General features: G+C 37.0%; 1 protein-coding gene across 8 annotated transcripts in view; it reads left to right on the forward strand.

Moving 5' to 3' along the window:
* LOC105493681 (glutamate ionotropic receptor AMPA type subunit 4) overlaps positions 1–8,367 on the forward strand; it is a 374,751-nt gene extending 366,384 nt beyond the window's left edge. For 6 of the 8 annotated variants that reach the window (XR_011611032.1, XM_011761528.3, XM_011761526.3 and 3 more), the window contains 2 exons: positions 44–178; positions 5,858–8,367. Coding sequence is in view for 7 of the 8 variants with exons in the window: in XM_011761528.3 (XP_011759830.1) it covers positions 44–178; positions 5,858–6,022 (300 nt within the window). In the remaining variant the exon portion in view is untranslated. Of the gene's footprint in view, positions 1–43; positions 292–5,857 lie in introns of all 8 variants that reach the window. The other 2 variants (XM_011761529.3, XM_011761530.2) reach the window with 2 other exon arrangements.
* Positions 8,368–22,819: the final 14,452 nt, after the last annotated feature.

Raw genomic sequence — 22,819 nt, forward strand, 5'->3', positions numbered from 1 at the left:
TGACATTTCTGCAGTTAACTGAAATATCTCTATCCCCCCCTAGGACAAGACGAGTGCCTTGAGCCTGAGCAACGTAGCAGGCGTCTTCTACATTCTGGTTGGCGGCTTGGGCTTGGCAATGCTGGTGGCTTTGATAGAGTTCTGTTACAAGTCCAGGGCAGAAGCGAAGAGAATGAAGGTGGCAAAGAGTGCACAGACTTTTAACCCAACTTCCTCGCAGAATACCCAGAATTTAGCAACCTATAGAGAAGGTTACAACGTATATGGAACCGAAAGTATTAAAATTTAGGGGTAGGACTTAGGGCCGACTACAGTGAGTGGGGGATGCATCCTGTGAACGCAGTGTTGTGACCTGTCTGTCCGGTGGTGGTATTGCTTGCTTCTAATTAGAGCTTTATATTTTTGAAAACTTCAGTGCAAATTGGTTCGGTTTTCTTTGGCTGCAGATGTACTGTTTGAAACTTTATGTTGCCAATAGATATCTGCATTGCAAGGGTCAGAAAGATAAAAAACAAACCAGAATTGCTCTGTGAAATGATTTAAACAGTATATTCTACCTGAAATTTGGGGAAAATTGGAAATTAGATCTGGGCTTCCTTGCATATCGACTGGGCAAATCTTTCCTGTAACAGTTCAATTTTAGGGTAGGTGCTAAAAAATAAGCACAAAATCTGTTCCAAGTGATCAAAACCCAGATAGTTGCCTATTTTTGACAAGGTCATATTGTTTTCTGAGGACCAACACATGTAAAAACTCCAAGGCACAGAGTATGTGCTCAATGAATTTTGGCTCCTCTTCTAATTTGTTGTACATTAGTCATTATTCTACATTTTTAAAACATGAAATCCCACTTTTTATTTATCCATGGTAGTCCTTGAGCCAGAACTTTAAGGAAGAGTGATGATCAGAATTTTGACTACAATTCACATTTATTAGATGAAATTCAACTTTTATGCTCAAAGTATCACTAAGGTAAATAGACATTTTAGGCAATACAGCAGTTTTTCCATCAGAGACATCAGCAATATTTGTGTCCTATAAGAAAGATTCAGAAAAAGATAAAAATTGCAGTGAGTCATTATGAGCTATTTTTTTTTTTTCATTTCAATTGCTTTTAAGCAATCCAGGTCAGCACCACTTACTCACATCCTCTCGTCATGGCACAATAAAAAATTGTAAGCATTCAGTAAAATATAGGAGATGGAGGTTATTTTAAAAAAAATCTAAATGTGTACTTCTTCTTTCCTCTAGTAATAGGAAGTCGTTTTAAAATAAGATCTGAAAGGATTTGTTATTGCTCTTCCTAAAATCAGGACTCTGAAACCCATTTTCTAAAATTATCTATAATAGCTAACTGAATAGGCTGCTCAGTTTCATTACAATGATAAATGAGTCTTTGAACTTCCAAGAGATATTTGGTACTTGATGTACCCTAGAGTCAAAAACCCAATATACTTTCAGTAAGATGTACATCTGAGCTTACACCAGCTAAACACACTTGATTTTTATATTTGTTTATATGAAAGCTTTTGAAATACTTGTATCTTAAAGCAAAGAGTCAATGCCATCCCTTTTAATCTAGATATAATTGCTTTCATCCATAATGTAGAAATCAGTGACTGAGTACAATAGCACATAGATAGTTCCAAAATGATTCTTTCCTAATTTTGTGAAAAAGAATTAAGAACTAAATCCTCAATTCACTCGATCCAAACATTTTTAACATGTCTTATAATAGCAAAACTACAAAGTGGGATAATATCAAGGTGTCTTAGCCATTAGAGGAATGCTTTCATCTTAATGTTTACAGAGTTAATGAGAGACTTTTTTCAAACTGAGAAAAACAATACTTGATTAATTTTCAGAACCAATTATTTGGACTGAATTCTGAGATGAATTTTGTAAGATGTCCTTACTAGGTTTTGTTACCAGTTCATTAAAACTGACTTTTCTTTGACATAACAAAGGCACTCCAGTCATCATCAGCAAGGTACAAGGGTGGGAAGCAAAGCAAATAAAAAAAGAGTATTAGAAATTTTTAGAAAGAAATACTATGTATGCTATTTCATTTCTAAGTTCAGGGAAGTTATTAAAAGGAGATGTAAATTTGCACATCATATATATACAATTTATATATAACATTGTATTTGGAGTTACAACTTGACATTGAAGTTCACATGAATTGCCTTTAGAGGTAGATTTGAACATTTAAGACAATACATTTCAAATAAATAGGAAGCATTCGTCTGACATTTTAAAAGGCAGTAGCATTCAAGATAAATGAAATAATCGGTGCCTGTCAAAACTTATAAGTAAGCAGTTTTTATTGTATTCTCAAAGGAAAACTTTCATAAACTCTATGGCCATAATTATGGAAATGATTGGTAATTCAAAAATAATATTGCCCCAGAATCCCAAAAACAAAACCTGACACCTTCAATCTGTGGTAGATTCTAGTAAAAAGTGATCATCCCTCAAGGGAACATAAGCCACAGCAATCCAAGAAAACCCAGACCATATGTAAAATTACTAGAAAGTTTTCCAGTTTGAGGAGCCTCAAAAGGTTCACATCAAGATGAATAGAAATGGCATTTTATGGAAGACGCAGATGATGTTTAAGTATAGGAAATAAAAATGCTAAAACAGATTTAAAGAAAAGTCAAAATTTTATTAAGTGATACACTTCATTGCATTAATCTATAAAAGAGGAGGGTGTATTTGAGATTATATGGAGTTGTTCAACCTTTGGAAGTTTTCCTTTCCTCACAAACATGATCAAGAAAAGAAAGAAGGCCAGGCGTGGTGGTTGACGCTTGTAATCCCAGCACTTTGGGAGGCCGAAGTGGGAGGATCACGAGGTCAGGAGACCGAGACCATCCTGACTAACACAGTGGAACCCCGTCTCTACTAAAAATACAAAAAATTAGCTGGGCGTGGTAGTGGGCACTTGTAGTCCCAGCTACTTGGGAGGCTGAGGCAGGAGAATGGCGTGAACCCGGGAAGTGAAGCTTGCAGTGAGCTGAGATCATGCCCCTGCACTCCAGCCTGGGCGACAGCCTGGGCGAGACTCTGTCTTAAAAAAAAAAAAAAAGAAAAAGAAAAGAAAAGAAAGAAAGAAAAGAAAAGAAAGAAAACAAAAACAGATTTTTATGGCAAAAACCTTCTGTAAACACTTTTTTAAAATTACCATGCTTTTATTAATGGTATTTTAGCATTTCCTCTTGAAGAAAAATTAAAACAAAGCTAAACTAGTGGATTTTAACAAATAATTGTCTATTTTACTTAACATTAAATGTTGAAAGGGAATCTAAAGAAACATACTCAGACTTTGATCTTGGTTTTAAGTTTAGTGATTAGTAGGTACCTATGAATTCTCTGGAACTATCTTTCCCAAATCTCTTGTTAAACAAGAGATGAGTGGTTTGGCGACTGAGTGGTTTGGGGATCCAAAGATTTAAGATGGGCTAATACAATGGTTTGGATTAGACTCATAGATATTCATTTTTCTTTTTTTTTTTTTTTTTTTTGAGACGGAGTCTCGCTATGTCGCCCAGGGTGGAGTGCAGTGACCGGATCTCAGCTCACTGCAAGCTCCGCCTCCCGGGTTTTTACGCCATTCTCCTGCCTCAGCCTCCCGAGTAGCCGGGACTACAGGCGCCCACCACCTCGCCCGGCTAGTTTTTTGTATTTTTTAGTAGAGACGGGGTTTCACCGTGTTAGCCAGGATGGTCTCGAACTCCTGACCTCGTGATCCGCCCGTCTCGGCCTCCCAAAGTGCTGGGATTACAGGCTTGAGCCACCGCGCCCAGCCAGATATTCATTTTTCTTGTTTTCCTCAGCATATGGTTTTATCTAACTAATATAAACTTCCTAAATCTGCTCCCAAATTGTTTTCTTCAGAAGATTATGAAAAATGCCAATGCTGTAACCGGAGTGTTCCATATAATTAGGTACTCACTAAAGGGTTCTGACCCCCAAAATGTCCATCTAAAACACATAAAACTGAAAAGATTACACTAGAAAGCTATTTAGCATCTTGATACCAAGTCTTGGCTTATGTTTCTTAAATCCATTTTGTTGCTAGATTTTCTTGATATAAATAGTACTGCTTTGCTAATGCTTCTTTTTATACACACACCCAAAAGCATACGTACTCTAATATTGAGTAGGAAAATATTCACCTCCAATAAAACAATCTCCCAAGAGTCTCACTTCAAAAACCGAGACTACTGCAACCATGTATCCTTTTTAGTTCCTTTGGTGAGATTATTCTATATGAGTGAGGTTCTTGATTAAAATAGTGGGCAATGTATTCATTTACATTTTTAAGGTACCATTTACATACAATAAAATCTACCCTTTTTAGTGTACAGATTTGATAAATTATGAATAATTTTAGAATATTATCCTATCAGTTTCATTTACAAGAAAGAGAAAAAGTATCTGCCTATATAAGGTTATTCATCCACTCAACAAATATTTACTGAGTGCCTATTATGTGACAAATAAAAGTCAGAAGAACTTTGATTTCAAGGGGCTAGTAGAAGATAATCAGGTAGAAGTGTTGTTTTTCTCTAAAATCCTCATTATATTTCCATGATTTCTAAATATAAAAGCTATCCATGTTTCTGTAAAGACCGTATCCCCAATTCTGATTATGATGATAAGCATTAATTTTTAAGACTGTTTACTGAAACAGAACTGTGATATTGACCTTGATTTTGTCATTTATATGTCATTACTAGCAATTTGACTTCAACTTTCTGAAGTTTTCAGAGTAACTGATCTGTAAACATTTTTATTCCACCAGTTTTTAAACTATTTACTGATTTCATTACTTAATATATAATTATTCTAATATTTAAGCTCCAGGGCAGAATAAACACAGGGATGGAATTTCCTAAAGATTTGGATAAACTTGAATTCACAACAGGAAATTAGATACATGATGAGTTGTGAGTTATGAACTAAGTCATAACAAACTTAGGGAATCGCTCCTTTACCCTATTTTCCTCTTAAGTTATAATTCTAGCTACTAGAAAGAATTTAGACAGTGAATGAACGGTAATGAGACTAACATAATAACAGTGCCTGTTTCTCCTTTGTATAATGTTATCTGCTATCTAATGGATAAGGAACAGGAATTTACTGATTTCAGTTCCCTGACTCTTTAACCTCAATATGGGAGGTTCCCCAGTGATGACCATTCAGTTGGCTTTGAAACATATCCCTTTTCAGTGCACCCCTTTTAAATACAGTTCTTAAAATATGGAGCCTTAGTGTCCATAATAGCATAGAGTGAACTATATGTCACTAATTGTGCTGTTCTGGGTCATGTCTATAACTGGTGTGAATGAATGAAGTGTCTGTGGATAGGTCTGTGTTATAAAACAGGAAGATCTGTCACGAAGTCTATACATATAGTTTGTTTAGGTACTTCATTAGTTCTGAGAGTCTAATCCTTGCACTGTAAAGACATTTCATAACAAGGAAATACTATCTAAAGAATGTTGTCAAACATAAAAGAGCTTTTAAGCTCATCCAGAAGTACTAAGATATACAGTGCAGCAAGTTAAAAGATGTTTCCTGCCCAGATTTACTAACAGTAGTTAAATATTATGATTTTAGAATGAGTTTTTCCACAGGTAGGACCACAAACTCTAGACAGATTCATTCTTCGGTGTAGTTAAGCTTTCCTTTCCCTGGATAAGCAGTTTTCATATGACCAAAAGAACATGGAAAAAAATGCAGATGTCTAATTATTGATATTTCGGTGTTTGTTGTGGAATATTTTGTTGAAGAAACAGAAATATGGTAACACTCCGCGTTCTTTCTGCTTCCTTTCCATGCAACCCAGCTGACCTTTTCTGAAGCCATAAGAAACAAAGCCAGATTATCCATCACTGGGAGTGTGGGAGAGAATGGCCGCGTCTTGACGCCTGACTGCCCAAAGGCTGTACACGCTGGAACTGCAATCAGACAAAGTTCAGGATTGGCTGTCATTGCATCGGACCTACCATAAAAACCAAAAAAATAATTGAGTGCCTTAATTAAACTGTGTTGGTGACTGATGGAAACGCAGCCCTGAGGAACACGCCACGCGCGGGTCTTTGCTAAACCAATCCTTTGGCTGAGAACGGGAAGTCCGTCCTAACGGGCTGGCCGGACATCAGCAGCAGCAACGTGTGCATGAGCTCAGCTCGGAAACCCAAACTCAGATTTTATATCAGGAAAACTCACAATTTAGGTTTTTTTCGGGGAGTGGGTGGGGGAGGGATCTGGGATGGGTGTATTAACAGCAACAAATTTCATTTGAATGGACTCAAAAACTAATCAGACTTGCGAGTCAGCGCATTAAACTGTGAAGTTCTTGCTCAGAAAGGCCTTTGTCTTCACCGGAAAGGATAAAATAGTTATAGAAGTCCGTGAACATGCTAACCTGTGTCTCCATAACACCCATATAGTCCATGGAAGAAAATCCAGCTGAGAAAACAAATCACTAAACTGTGATAAGAAAATAATGAACAAACATGTAAATCCTGTGGGGAAAAAAATAAAGGAAGTATTTACACTTACTTTGGAGAAAACAAATACTGAAACATGCTTGCTTTTTAACTGATGTAAATTCAGTAGAGGACAACACAATTCTTTTTTCTAACCATCTTAGGGAACAATACATTGCAATAATTGATATAAATGCCATCACTGTAATAAACTTTAGAGACTTTTTTTTATAAAAGTTGTTGGTCATCTTCTTGTTTGCTGTAAACTTCACTCTGTCACATGAGTCGGTTCACAGATTGCTTTTGTCTCACAACCAGGAAGAAAAGCAAAAGGAAGAGAACGTTTAGGTTCAATCACCAGTCTGCGGTGTAGACTCAGAAGAGACTATGGGTCACTCATGTTACCAGTATTATTTATAATCTTCTGTGTACAAAATTGTGGTTTTTGTACCCACCAAAAAGAATAAAACAGCAGATGTTCTTACAATATCTACAGAGCTTAAAAGTTTTTTCTTATCCTTATAAAAGTTATTTGAGAAATTATAAGACTATAAGAGAGATTGTAATAGTCGTGGGCCATAGTGGAAAATGTAGCTAGCCCTCATTATTTTTTGCATACTAAGCGACCCCTCTCTTTCAGATCTTTGACTCATTAACAGATCGAATTGTCAAAGATGGAGTCTTTGAGTTGGGGAATGAATCACTGTCCTAACAACAACATACCTTGTAATTGTGTGTTGAAATTTTACTTGACTGTATTTTGCTGCATAAAATTGTGTGTCTCTTGGGCTTCTCCCCTTATTCCCTTTGTTCCCTTTAAATCATATGAAGGCATTCATAATAGTTTGGGGTAGATAACAAATGAAGAATTAGTCTTTGTTTTCAACTGGAAATTGTAAAAAAAATTATACCCATGTTTATTTATAAAAATCACCTTATGTATGAATTAAACTAATATGGTCCAAAAGAAGGTTTGGTTCATTTGAAATAATAAATAAATACTCTAATACAGATAAAAATCATGTACTTAGGGTATTGGCAGAAAGCACAAGTTAGGATGATTTCAGAAGTCTGGTCTTGAAGGATGAGTTGAGTTTTAATAGGAGGAGAATGTGTAAAGAGCCATATGAGTGAGCAGTGGCCCAAAGCCATGAACATCAATGGCTCATTTAAGGAATGAATGCCATTAGATGGGCTAGTGAGAGCACAGGGTATGATATTATGGAAAATAAAGTTGGAAAAGCTGAAGGATTGATTTTCTTCCATCAACTCTCAAGATCCCATTCCCCATTCAATCTCTGTGCTGCAGTAAGAGCAATCTTAAACAGTATAAATCACACACACACACACACACACACACACACACGTCCCTCAGGAAAAATTTCAAGCTCTTGAGAAGATCACATGAGCCCCTTCATGACCTGGCCCTTGCTTATTTCTTCCAGGACTTCTCTCACTTCTATCCAGCTACTCCCATCAGCAAATGAACCTCCAAAGCAGCACATGGAGCACTGCATAGACTATTTCCTCACTGCGTAACTCCTCCCTGTCTCCTCTTTACCTGACTAACTTATAGTCATCCTTCAATACTCAAATTGAATTTTACTTGCCCTGAAAAGATTTCCATGACTATCCACCACCTCCCTGCCTGTGAGACTGAGTTAGGTGCCCTTTTTAATGTCTTTCGCCCATCACAGCACTTACCATACTGCGTTGTAATTGCCTGTGTACTTGTCTGTATAACTACTAGACTGTAAGCTCCTTGAGGGCAGGGACTGTGTCTATCATGTTCACAGTTGTATCCCCAGCACCCAGCACAGTGCCTGGCATATTGTAGGTGCTTAATAAATATTTGTTGAATGAATACTTGAATTGAATTAATTTAATTAAGTGAAAGCAGAAAAACAGCATCTTTTTCTATTAAGAGTCTCTAGAGTATATTTTAAGTAATATGGTCCCCAACTTAATGAGCGTTCGACTCATGATTATTCAAGTTTATGATGATGCAAAAATGATATGCTTTCAGTACAGTACTCAATAAGTTACATGAGATATTCAACACTTAGTAATAAAATAGGCTTTGTGTTAGGTGACTTTGAGGCTGATATAAGCGTTCTGAACACATGTAAGGTGTGCTAAGCTAACCTATTATGTTCAACAAGTTAGATTTATTCAATGCATCTTCAACTTACACTATTTCAACTGAAGATGGGTTTATTGGGATATAACCCCATTGTAAGTCGAGGAGCATGTGTATATGGTGAGCCAAATGAAGGTTGCAGGTTGGCTGATTTCATAGTGTTGTCTATGTCACTGGAAAGCATGGCTTAAAAAAAAAGTTGATCTGATAAATTTTCTGATCAGATGAGACTATATTCCATGTAATTGTATATAGCTGTGGATCATTTGTTTGACTGGATAAACTGTTGTAAAAAAAAAAAAAAAAAAAAAGAAAGAAAGAAAGGAAGAAAGAAAGAAAGAAAGAAAGAAAGAAAGAAAAAGAAAGAAAGAAAGAAAGAAAGAAAGAAAGAAAGAAAGAAAGAAAGAAAGAAAGAAAGAAAGAAAGAAAGAAACCCCAGAAAAGGGTTTTGGTGTGGTTTTTAGCCATATTTCCAAAGGTATCTTTCATTTAAGCCTCAGAGTGGATTCATGATATTAAGTTAGAGAGTTATTTCTTATAGTAAAGAATAATTTTGGCCAAAACAAAATTTTAAGTTTGACATCAGTAAAACGGGCTCTCTCTCTGGATTCCAGTCTGGTGATATGCTTTAAAACTAGGAAATATGACTTTAAAACATTCATGTTTAAGTTAAACGTAAACTTAACTTTTCATTTAAAACATATGGTCCCACGAAGTGAAGAACCCAGTTACCAAACAAGATCACCGTGTATTGATTCTGAACATATTGGCTAAAGCTAACTTTGAGGCTAGATCAGCTAGTTAAATGCATTCAATGTGCATGTTAGAAAGATCTAAAGAGCCTTCAAGAGAACAACTTTGTTACACTCAATTCAATAACTATTTGTTCAAAATGTACTTGCAGACTATCAACTCATTCCATTTCCCTAAAGAATAGCACGGAGTAGTTGTTCTATATATTTTTGTCAATTCATAAACAAAACTTTACATATTAAGTTAGTATCCGTGGAAAAAAATATTCAGATAATTTTCCTAGAAAGTAAAATATCCCAGTTTGCAACACCAGTGAAGTGGTGATAGAAATAAGAACTAAATGAAAAGTGACATCCAGGAAAGTTTATGGAAAACAGACAAAAAAGTGCAGACTCATCTGCCTTATACCTATTTAAACGATGCTGCCTGAAAAATGTACTTTTTCATACATGTTTATAGAAGGATTTCAGTTTCAGATAGTTCAGCGAGCTAGAGAACTTAACTTTTGTAAAACCAAATGCAAATATAGTAGGTGATACAATTATGTATTTTCTAAGCAGCTAATACCAGTAGTCTTTTCAAAGGAGAACTTTTCTTTTTCAATGAAATATTTTAATAAATTATAAAGAGCAAGAGATAAGACTTAGAAATTGTATCTCAAATAGCAACAGAAAACCCAACTGTTTTCCATGAAATAAGAAAAGCCTGTTTGTTGGTCTGTCTTTGACTTTATTTTCCTTTGGGGGGGAAAGTAGATTAAGAAAATGAGGAAAAGTAAAAGATAAAGGGAAAGAAGACATTTAGAAAGCAGAAAGCTGGGTAAAAGACCCATAGGATCCCCCTGGGTGGCCAAGAGGACTTGAGAGAACAGAAAAGTTCACATATAATTTCTACACTGTTAGATGTGGAATGTTCTATGTAATCTTCTTCCTGTGACATGTGTGCCTCCAGTTTAAGTTTCCCTACATGCCACAGACTGGCATTTGTGGTTTCCTTGAAGGAGGGAATCAAAGAGAAAATTCTAAGTCCCATGTTTCCATGGATGTTAGGCTATAAATAACCCTAAAAATATGTCTCCTTCCCACAGAGATATGCAGAAATCTAGATTGGGATTTTGCTTCCATGTGGCAAAGAACAAGGGTTCATTCAATTTTTTCTGAATCTGAAGAAAATGGCAGGTTGACGAAACCTCCATTACATAAATACCTGTTTTTTAGCCACTAGTACTGACTAGAAAGTGTCATCAACACAAAGTAAGCAAAAAACAGAAAAATATATATCACTAAAGAAAATTTTTGTTAAATCGCAATGCCTAGTACATGGCTTGAGGGAAAAGGTTACTTAAGAGTTTCGTAGTTCCGCAATCCCAAGTATGAAGACAGCCTGTTCAAGTAATATACCATTATGATTTCCTTCTCAGAGTTTGCACATTTCACCAAAACTTCTGAAGTTCCTAAACACTTAGTAATGGCTTACAACTGTGTCTATAGAACATTATTTGTGCAGTTGGGTAGGTCTGTAGTCATAGGCAATCAGTGTTTCAATAAATGATTTAATGAACTGTTTGACTAAATGAATAAAGAAATGAATGAATAAAGACCCTCTAAAGAAATTCATGATCATTCCCTGTATAAAAACTTCTGCCAGCTCCTCAGAGCTAATTTCCAGCATAAATGTGAGTTTTTCAGGATTTATTTTTAAACAAAGAAGGGATTTGGAACAATTTTGTTCACAGCTGGCTCAATCTAGAGATTTGCCTAATCCTTTGACCACATTAAAGTGGTACTGTGTCAAACTTCGAAAACAGGACATTTTAAAAATCCCATCTGCCTGAGATTTTCGCAGAACCATACTTCCCACCAATATTCTGTTTTTACATCTAAGCACAGTCAATGTCAGCCAGCATCTTTATGCTTCCAAGACCACCATCAAAGTAGGTGGCTGCAGGCTCATTGGGACTTGCACAGGAACTGGTGACACTAATTAGAGATAAAATGAAAACCCTGAGGCTCAACCCAGTAGGTCTATATCCATGTCATCCTTGGTCACAGTCTCACATCAAAATCATTCCAATAATCTCTCTCTGTCTTGTCCACGTTTTCCTTCCAATACTCTTCTGCACTTTTCTTCCTTCTCCTCATTCATCTTCCCACCACTTTTCTCTCTCTCTGACTTTGCCACCATTCTCCCTAGGACCCTCATATAAAGCAAGGAATCCCTGAACACCCTCAAGTTCTCCCCAGAGCACTGTCCCATCTCCTGATAATACCACTCCATGTACCACAAACCTAGAAGGAAAAGGAATGTCAGTCCTTACAATTACAGCCCACATATAAAAATCCTTCCCCCTGAATGTTTTCAACATGAAGAAATGATAAATATTTGAGATGATGGCTATGCTAATGGTCCTTATCTGAACACTATAAATTATATATATACATATTAAAACATCACTATGCACCTCACGAATATGTACAACTATCATCAATTAAAAATTAAAATTAAAACATGACAATAGTAAAAAAAATTTCTTCTCATCTAATCATACTGTTAAAATGCACTGCCTGCTAGTTCATTTTTGCCTGCTGACTTATCTATAATTGCCCCACATTCATAAATGATTTTGACATTTGGCTTATTCTTCCTGTGCACCCCAAGATATAGTATCATCCTAAACAACTTCAAGGTCAGTACAGATGATTCATCTAACCCTTAGCCCTACAGTTCTTTGACTTCCCATGGGTCTTTGCCTCTATGCTATTTGCACCAAAGGAAATGCATCAGACCTTGTGATCATTTACCTTCTCATCTTGCTTCAGATGATGACCCACTTCTCTTCTTCCTTGCACCCTAGTGATTGAAAAGAGTGGCCTTTAATCCACTATTGAACTCCTCTACTTGGCTACGTCACTTTACCAACATGTTCTTCCCAAGGTCACCAATAAATATCTCGTAGTCATATTTAAATAAACATTTCAATATGGAACAAAATCAAATTGATCTCTTTATGTGTTGGCATGGATGATACTATTATATTCCCCCTAATTCTCTATTTATTTCTTCTCAGTCTATTTTATATTCTCCATTTCCCTCAACCAGTCCTTACATGTTGCTATTACTCAGGGTTGTAACCTTTGCCCCCTTCTCTTCTCATAGGAATATTCCACCTGGTTGATGTCACTATTATCAAACTGTCTACAGTCACTTATACATTATCAACAATGAAATCTGTGTCTTCCATTCAAGTCTTACGTACTCAGTTGCCTACCGTTTATCTCTTTTTGACTTTGCTATTACAACATATCAAATTTCCTCATTTTTCACTCTACATTCCCACCTCCTCTTGTATCCCTGTTTCAGTGAGTGGTATTAGCATTCATCTAATCTCCCAAATCATGAGAATCATTCCATAACCTCTTTTCTTCCTCATTCACACATCCAATCAATCAACATCTTAAATTCCCTTATCTTGCATCTCTCCTTCCTCTGTCACGTACTCGTCATCCACATTGTGACTGACTTGATTCAGGAACTCAGAATTTCTCACTGTTATTACTACAACTATCTCCTAATAGGTTTCCTTACTTCTTGTTCACTTATATCCCCCTCTAGTTCACTTCCTACATGGCTACCAGAGTAATTTCCCTAAAACATAAATATGATCCTGTCACCTTCCTGATTAAAATAACTCTATGTCCAATATATGAGGCCTGTCAACATCTTCAGTGTTGTCTCTCACCTACTTTCCACTCCAATAACGTTAAATCACTCACAGCTCCAGTTTCCAGAATGCTTCATCTTCTTCCCCTTCTAAGTTTTGTCAGTTTTTCCCTCTACCTGGATTGCCCCTATTTCAGACAAGATTTCCAGTTATAATCAACAAAATCTACTCTAGCTTAGTTAAGCAACAAGTACATTTGTTAATGGAAATGAAATAGTTTCCCAGGTGGGTGAAGACAGAGAATCAGTGCTGAAGGCCAAGTAGCCAAGAATGATACTCAAATCAGGCCACAGATCTGCTCCCAAGCCATGTCCAACTAATAGTGGACACATATATGGAAGCTGGCAGGAAGGACCTACAACATGAGAACATAGAACACTGCCGCTAGGACTTCTTTTTCTACTGCCTCTGAAGTTGGGATACCTCTCTAGTGTACTCTATTACCTTCACAGGAAAGAGCTCCACGTATGGTCTCTTTCCAATTCAAACCTCAGGTAGGAGTATCTAACTGGTGGCGCTAAGTCACATGCCTATGACATAGCAAAAAGGGAGACCAAATACTAGCTATTACTAGAGAACCATAATGTGGAATATATACAGAAAATTATTCAAAAGAAGCTGAGTGGGCACAAAGTGTTGCATATTGCATTTTTCCTTTACACCTAATTGCTACTCATTCATCAGGAAGCATTCTAAAAACCCCTTTTTCAGGCAGACATTCTTGATTCTCTTAGTTTGGAGATCCTTTTCAAAAACATTCCGTAGATCCTACGTTTACCTCTACAAGAGCATTTATACCACTGTTACATGATTATTTTATCAACTTCTCCACTCTTTGGTTCCACAGGCAACAATGAGTAGCAGAAAGAACAAATTCTCAGCATTAGAATCAGACAAAACTAAGTGTGAATCCTTGTTCTGATACTGACTCTCTGACCTCTGGAAAAAGCCTGTGGTTCACATGCAAAATAGGAGCAATAATACCTAGCATTTGATGTGGCCGTGAAGTTGAGAATAAATGTTTACAAATTGCTTATCACAGCAGCTGGTAATAGGAGCTCAATAAATGAAACTACACTTATTTCTTTGTATAGCCCTGGGCTTCTGCTTCTACGAAATAAAACACTTCAAAAATGTTACTTTTGCCCTAACAAGAGGAAAAAGCCTAATCATCTACAAAATTATATTTTTTGTTATAAATCAGAACACTGCTCATGGTGACCAAGTAAACTGAATTCCAAAGAAGGACAAGCCCCTTCAAAAAGAGATGAGCTACACAGTTCCACAATTGGTACAGCAGAAATGAAGTGGGCTGTACTGGCAGTAGCACAAATGGTAAGAATAATTCAGGTAAATATTAATTAATTCTTAAAGACCAAGTGTTGGCGAGTTTGTCAGTTTGAAACAGTTGAGGTTGCTGAACAAAGAGAATTTGAATTCACTTGGAAGCTGCTTCTTATGACCCTCCACTGGATGATTAGAAGAAAGAGTGGGAGCAGGGTAGGAGACCGGACAGAGACTTCATTGGAGAGGCAGGTGTGCAGGAGGTCAACAGCAGCTACTGGGATACTTAACATGCCTGACTTCCCAGATCCTTATCTTCTACAAAGTAGAAGTGTTTTTAGGCTGTTGGAGGAGGAGCAACACATTCTTTCATCTTCACATCACAGACAAAGAACCATTGCCTCCAGAGAAGGAACAGAAGCAAAAATTCTCTACCCCTGGTAGAGAGGCAGGAAACTGTCATGGGCCCAAGATGCTACACCTGTATCATTCAGAGGGACACTATGATGGAGAGAGGCAGAAAACTCCCACCCAAGATCAACCCCAGTTTTCCTTTCAGGAGATGGAAGGGTAGAAATACTGAGAAAGTCCCATCCCTGAGGCTAAGGTGAAAACTGCCTGCCTAAGACTGAGGCTGGGCAGGCACAACAGAAAATTCTAGCTTGCTTCCAATACAAGCACAGCATTAATTAACAAACAACACCTGTCTACTACTGAAATGAAGGATAGGAGCACCGTGGAATAGAGGCCTCCACCGTGGCAAAGGAGTGCAGGAATGAAGGCAGAAATAAGGAGTAAAAGAAAAACCTTCTTGAAATTCAGCCTCCACCTTAGGCACAAGGGAACAACTGCTTATTACTAGATGACTTTCAAGCTGTCACTGAAAGTGATGATAGCAACAACAAAACCCAAACTCAGCTCAACCCCTAACTAGATTTACTCACCTCTCCCCAAAACTAAGTCCTTACAGAAAAAGAGAAGAGTCATTTACATATGTGTTGTATAGTACTCCCCTCAGTCCCTATTGTTCTTCTCCTACAAAGTCCAGTATTTAGTTTTTTTAAAGTTTGAAAAGCAACAAAGCACACTTTGGGAGGCCGAGGCAGGTGGATCACGAGGTCAGAAGTTTGAGATCATCCTAACCAACATGGTGAAACCCCACCTGTACTAAAAATACAAAAATTAGCCAGGCATGGTGGTGCACCCGTGTAATTCCAGCTACATGGGAGACTGAGGCAGGAGAATCACTTGAACCCAGGAGGCAGAGGTTACAGTGAGCCGAGATCATGCCACTGCACCCCAGCCCGGGTGACAGAGTGAGACTCTGTCTCAAAAAAAATAAAAAAGCAACAAAACAATAACTCATTGCCAAGAAATAAAGCAATAAGTAGAATCATACTTAGAGACCCAGATGTTGAAACTATAACACAGGGACTTTTAATAAATGCTTTCATCAGAATTCTAAGATGACCTCTAGTGATGTGAGCCCTTCTTCTCTTCTTGAGTGTGGGTGAGATTTGTGAACATGACAGCGTATCACACCTATGATTATGATATGCTATATGAGAAAAGATTTTTTTCAGATATTAAGGTCCTTAATAAGTTTAGTTTATCAAAAGGGAGATTATCCTAGGTGGACCTGACCTAATAGAAGGAATTCTAGAGGTTCAAAACAAGAAATCAGACAGACGTGCTGCTGTTAGTCTAAAAGAAAGGCATCTTATAACCTGCCATGTGACAAGGATCTGCATGAGTCTAAAACACATGTAAAAGTAAAATTGATGACAACAATTGCAAAAAAATGGGAGAGAAGAATTTGAAGTATACTATTTTAAGATTCTTGCACTACATAAAATAACATAATATTATTTAAATGTAAATTTGATAAGTAGAAGTATATTGTAAACCCTAGGGAAAACACAACAAAAAATTCTATTAAAGGCATAACTAATAAGTTATTACTGGAGATAAAATGGAATCATAAAATAAAACTCAAAAGAAAGGATGAAAAGATAAAAGGAACAAAGAAATTGATGGACAAATAGAAAACAACTAGCAATATGACAGATTTAAATACAGCTATATTACTAATTATATTTAATATAAATGGTCTAAACATTCCTATTAAAGACAGAGACTGCAGTTAGAAGAAAAAGCAAGGCCCAACTGTATGTTCTATACAGGAAATCCACATAAAATGAAACCACAGCCACAAATATAATTTTGTAAATCCTTGATTCAAATTACTGAATGAATGAATAAAATTTGTAAATGTCAGAAAAACATAACATATGAGAAAAGAAAAAAATTAAATGGTAAGAAGGTGCAGAATCTGACCAAAGCTGTGGACGTGTATATATCTACAATATTTTACCTAAAATTTAAGGTGACTCACAAGCATCCTCTTAAAATCTATCCCTATATGCTCCTAGCTATACATGGATTGCAATTTTATCAATAGTATTTTCAAAGTCTAATTCTTTGTTTATTTAATTTTCAACTGAGTTTTAAGGTTGCAACAAATGAGGTAAAGAACAAATAAGGCTCTAAACTTAATCAACAGTTTACTGTGTGCAGTTATGCAACAACTCAAAAACACTAAACTTGTGTGTTTCTCTGCTATACAATAGACAGCAGAAAAAGTATTCGAGCCTGATATTTACATGATTGTTATGTACATATTGAGGTGAGAATAGTTACAGTTAATTATTACCATTTAATTTAACTGTTAAATGTATGTGTTAATGTAAGTGAATGAAACATAAATTGGTATGAAACATAAATTGTTTCATACCATTCACTCATTCAAAATGCATTTGTAGTAGATCAGAACATTAAGAATGTGTTATTTATTTGAATAACCCTAATTTCTTTTCCAAGGCCAGGATTAAGATGAGGTAAATGTGGCATTTGCTTCAAGCATAAAATTTAAGGAGGAGCCGAAAGACTCAGTATGACAGAAATTTAAGCTTCTGAGTCTTTGCTTATGCAGTGCCCTCTCATTGAAAGCTCCTCTCTGCTGTTTGTGTCTTTGCTAACAAATTCCATCTAGGACTCAGCTCAGGAGTCACTCATTCTAAGACTTTCCTGAACACCACCCTTAGGAAAAACTGGCCCTTGTACACGCTTCTGTGAGATCACTTATCATCTGTCTACTCTCAATGCATTCACTGTAAGCCAAATCAAAGGCAAAAACTGTTTCATACAATTTTGTAACTTCTATGCCAGTACAGGCACCCAGGAGCACTTTATAAACACTGAATGAAAGAAGGGAGGGAAAGAGAGAAAGAGGGGTAGAAAATGAGGGAGGTAGAAATAAGGAGTCATCTAATGACAAAGAAGGGAATGGATCATTATCCGATGAGGAAACACCTGGAGGAAAGTTTTGTTTAGGTTCTCTAGCTACATCAGTTAGGACTATTTCAGTTTGTTTTTTTGTTTCGTTTTGTTTTTGCAGACAGAGTTTCACTCTGTCCCCAGACTGGAGTGCAATGGCTCGATCTTGGCTCACTGCAACCTCTGCCTCCTAGGTTCAAGTGATTCTCCTGCCTCAGCCTCCCGAGTAGCTGGGACTACAGGCACACGCCACCATGCCCAGCTAATTTTTGTATTTTTAGCAGAGAGGGGGTTTCACCATGTTGGCCAAGATGGTCTCAATCTCTTGACGTCGTGATCTGCCTGCCTCAGCCTCCCAAAGTGCTGGGATTACAGGCGTGAGCCACCGCGTCCGGCCAGACTATTTCAGTTTTAAGCAACAGAAACTCCGACTCAACTAGCTTACAGCAAATCCAATACAAAGAGAACAGACATATTCTAAAATTACACCCCGGATTTAATTTATGGAGCTATTACTAACTGACAACATAGAAAGGTCAGTGTCACTGAAAAATGTGTATTACTTGCATTTCCTGAAAGAAGAGGGCATGCCACAACACACCATGCCAGGCTCAAGAGATGCATAGGGTTTTGGTCAGGAGGCAGAAGCAGTAATGAGGGGAAAGACCAGGCCACAGCCCTTACTGGCATTTCCATGGAAAAGGCAAGCCTGGAGAGGATGAACAGTTTAGGATTAATCAATCTGAATAATTCAAGTGGGCTCTAGGCCCACCTAGGTGGATTGTGATTATCTAGTATCTGGCTCTGAGTTGATTTAGGGCAGGGGAATTACAGTCATGTGTCACTTAACAATTGGAATATGTTGTTCTGAGAAATTGGTCATTAGGCAATTATGTCATACAAACATCATAGAGTGCACTTATACAAACCTAGATGGTACAGCCTGGTACACACCTAGGTGATAATGGTAGAGCCTATTCCTCCTAGGCTACAGACTTGTGCAGCATGTGACTGTAATGAATACTCTAGGCAATTGTAACACAATGGCATTTGTGTATCCAAACATATCTAAACAGAGAAAAGGTAAGAATATAGTATAAAAGATTTTAAATGGCACAGCTGCATAGGACACTTACCATGAATGGAGCTTGCAGAACCGAAAGTTGCTCTGGGTGTCAGTGAGCGAGTGGTGAGTGAATGTGAAGGCCTAGGACATTTGTGTACACCACCGCAGGCTTTATAAACACTGTATGCTTTGGCTACACTAAAGTTATAAAAATATTTTTCTTCAACAACAAATTAACCTTAGCTTACTGTAATGTTTTTACTTTATATAAACTTTTTTCATTTTTCAAACTTTTTGATTCTTATAATAACAGTTTAAAACACAAACACATTTTACAATTGTACAAAAATATTTTCTTTCTTTTTATTCTTATTCCATAAGCTTTTTCAATTTTTAAATTTTTTTTGTTAAGAACTAAGACACAAACACACACATTAGTCTGGGCCTACACAGACCATCAATATCACTGTCTTCCACCACCACATCTTGTCCCACTGGAAGGTCTTCAGGGGCAATAACATGCATGCAGCTGTCATCTCCTAGGATAACAATGCTTTCTTCTGGAATCCCTCCTGAAGGGCCTGCCTAAGGCTGTTTCACAGTTAACTTTTTTTTATAAGTAGGAGTACATTCTAAAATAATGGTCAAAAGTATAGTATAGTAAATGAACCAGAAACACAGCTGTTTATTATCAAGTATTATGTACTCTACAAAACTGTATGTGCTAGACTTTCATACAACTGGCAGCGCAGTTGTTTACAACAGCATCACAGCACACACGTGAGTAATTTGTTGTGCTATGACATTAAAACTACGACGTGACTAGGGGATAGAAATGATAAGTTTCATGATAATCTTATAGTATTACCATGGTATTTTTGCATGGTATTGGAGACAGGCTAAAATGTCTCCTTATCCTGTGCATGACTGTATTAGTGTGGTGTGTGAGAGCTAGATAAGGGAGGTGGTTGAGGCATATAGACATGGGATTGGTTGGTTTGTATATGAAAGGCCTGCTTGGCGGAGTCGTTTGCTATTTCTAAGAATTGACTAGCCCTGGTAAAAGCAGTCTCTCTTCAGTCAGAAAGGCCAAAAATACCAGAGCATTAAGAAATCAGAAAAGAATTTGCAAATATTTTCTCCCATAATATAGATTGTCTGTTTACTCTGTTGATAGTTTCTTTTTTTTTTTTTTTTTTTTTTGAGACGGAGTCTCACGCTGTTGCCCAGGCTGGAGTGCAGTGGCGCGATCTCGGCTCACTGCAAGCTCCGCCTCCTGGGTTCACGCCATTCTCCTGCCTCAGCCTCCTGAGTAGCTAGGACTACAGGCGCCCGCCACCGCGCCCAGCTAATTTTTTGTATTTTTAGTAGAGACGGGGTTTCACTGTGGTCTCGATCTCCTGACCTTGTGATCCGCCCGCCTCGGCCTCCCAAAGTGCTGGGATTACAGGCTTGAGCCACTGCGCCCGGCCGATAGTTTCTTTTGCTGTGCAGAAACTCTTTAGTTTCATTAGGTCCATTATCAATTTTTGGTTTTCTTGCATTTGCTGTAAGGTCTTAGTCATAAATTGTTTGTCTAGGACAATTACTAAAAGAGATTTTCTTAGCTTATCTTATAGAATTTTTATAATTTCAGGTCTTCCATTTAAGTCTTTAACCCATCTTGAGTTAATTTTTGTATATGGTGAGAGGTAGGGGTCCAGTTTCATTCTTCTGCATATGATTAGCCAGTTTTCCCAGGGCCATTTATTGAATAAAGGGTATCCTCTCCCCATTCTTTATTTTTGTTGACTTTGTTGAAAGTCAGTTGATTGTAGGTGTGTGGCTTTACTTCTTTGTTCATTATTCTTTTCTATTGGTCTATGTGTCTATTTTTGTACCAGTAGCATATTGCTTTGGTTACTATAGCCTTACAGTATAACTTGAAGTCAGGTCATGTAATTCCTCCAGCTCTGTTCTTTTTGCTTAGGATTGCTTTGGCTGTTCAGGCTTTTTTTTTGGTTCCATATGAATTTTGGAATAGTTTTTTTCTAATTCTGTGAAAAATGACATTGGTAATTTGAAAGGAATTGCATTTGAACCTATAGATTGCTTTAGGCAGTATGGCCATTCTAATGATATTGATTCCTCCTATCCATAAGTTTTTCTATTTGTTTGTGTCATTTATAATTTCTTTCATCAGTGTTTTGTGGTTACTCTTGTAAGAGAATGTTGACCTCCTTGGTTAAATATATTCCTAGGCATTTTATTTTTGTGTGTAGCTATTGTCAATGGGATTGTGTTCTTGATTTGGTTCTCAGCTTGAACGTAATTGGTGTATAGAAATGCTCCTGGTTTTTATATGATGATTTTGTATCCTGAAACTTTACCAAAGTTGTTTATCAGGTCTAGGACTCTTTGAAGGAATCTTTAGGGTTTTCTAGGTGTAGGATCATGTCATTAGTGAATAGAGATAATTTGTCTTCATCTTCTCCTATTTGAATGTCTTTATTTTTTCTCCTGCCTGATTGCTCTGGCTAAGACTTTCAGTGTATGTTGAATAGGAGAGGTAAGAGTGGACATCTTTGTTTTGTTCTAGTTCTTAGGAGAAATGTTTCCAACTTTTGCCCATTCAGTATGATGCTGGCTGTGGGTTTGACATAGGTGGCTCTTATTATTTTGAGGTATATTCCTTCAATGCTTGGATTGTTGAGGGTTTTCGTCATGAGGAGATCTTGGGTTTCATCAAATGCTTTTTCTGCATTTATTGAGATAATCATAGGGTTTTTGTTTATAATTCTGTTTATGGGTGGGTCACATTTATTGATTTGTGTATGTTGAGCCATCCTTGCATGCCAGAAATATGTTCACTATTTGGGTGATGGGTTCAGTAGAAGTCCAAACCCCAGCATTACACAATATATCCATGTAACAACCCTGCACATGTACTTCCTGAAACTAAAATTTTTAAAAAAGAATACAGAAAATAAGAAAATATATAGTTAATATTGATGTGTTGAATGGATGCCAAACAGAAAAATATTGAATCTAAGAAAGCAGAACTTGGAGAACTTCATAAAACTAAAAATTCAGAATTATTTGATAGTTCCTGTAATAAGTGAGGTTGATCCAGCAGTTCAAATGATGTCATCAGGAGCCAACTTCTCTCCTCTCCCCTCTGCCTTCTCTGATAAGTTCTACATAGAGGCTTCCTGAATGTACCATTCAATGTAGCAAAATAGTTTAATATATGTCTTTGGATCTCTCATCTCCATGGGGAGCTAAGCTGTTAAGGGGAAGAATTGAAGCTTCTCTTTCTCAGAAGTTCCAGTAAATACCTTCCCATGCTTCACTGTCTCCGAATGAATTATGTGCATGTCTCTGAACCAAACAATTCCAAATAGAATATGTGAAAAGGCTTAAGCTCATCATACACTACCCCTAGAGCTCAGAGTCAAGTCAGCCCCACTCGGATTAAAAAGATGGGAAATGCAGTCATTCCTAGAAAAAAATTAGTAAGCCTAGGAAGGAGACATGGATGCCAAGCATCCCACAAAATGCCTGGTAATTAAAATTTTTCACATTGCTGGCACCAGTACTTACATCACAATAGTAAAAGATTCCAGATGCCCCTTCCTTACAGGACAGTCTAGCATAGCTTTACCCAAGTAGTAACTGCACTTGTTTGGAGATGTTTAGAAAACAATATAAAATTTATTCATGCATATTTTACCAAATAGAATGACAAATATTACCAATATCATGTTGGTACTTTATCTAAAGCAGTGTTGACAAAAAGAGTCAAATGCTGTAAAATATTTAAATAGATTTATTCTGAGCCAAATATGAGTGACCATTGCCTGTGACACAGCCTTCAGGAGGTCCTGAGAACATGTGTCCAAGGTGGCTGGGTGCAGCTTTGTTTTATACATTTTAGGGAGACATGACACTTAAATCAAATACACTCAAGAAATACATTAGTTTGGTCTAGAAGGGCAGGACAACTCAAAGCAGGGGTGCTTCCAGCTTATAGATAG

Source organism: Macaca nemestrina, chromosome 12 (genome assembly GCF_043159975.1).
Source record: "Macaca nemestrina isolate mMacNem1 chromosome 12, mMacNem.hap1, whole genome shotgun sequence".
Classification (NCBI taxonomy): domain Eukaryota; kingdom Metazoa; phylum Chordata; class Mammalia; order Primates; family Cercopithecidae; genus Macaca; species Macaca nemestrina.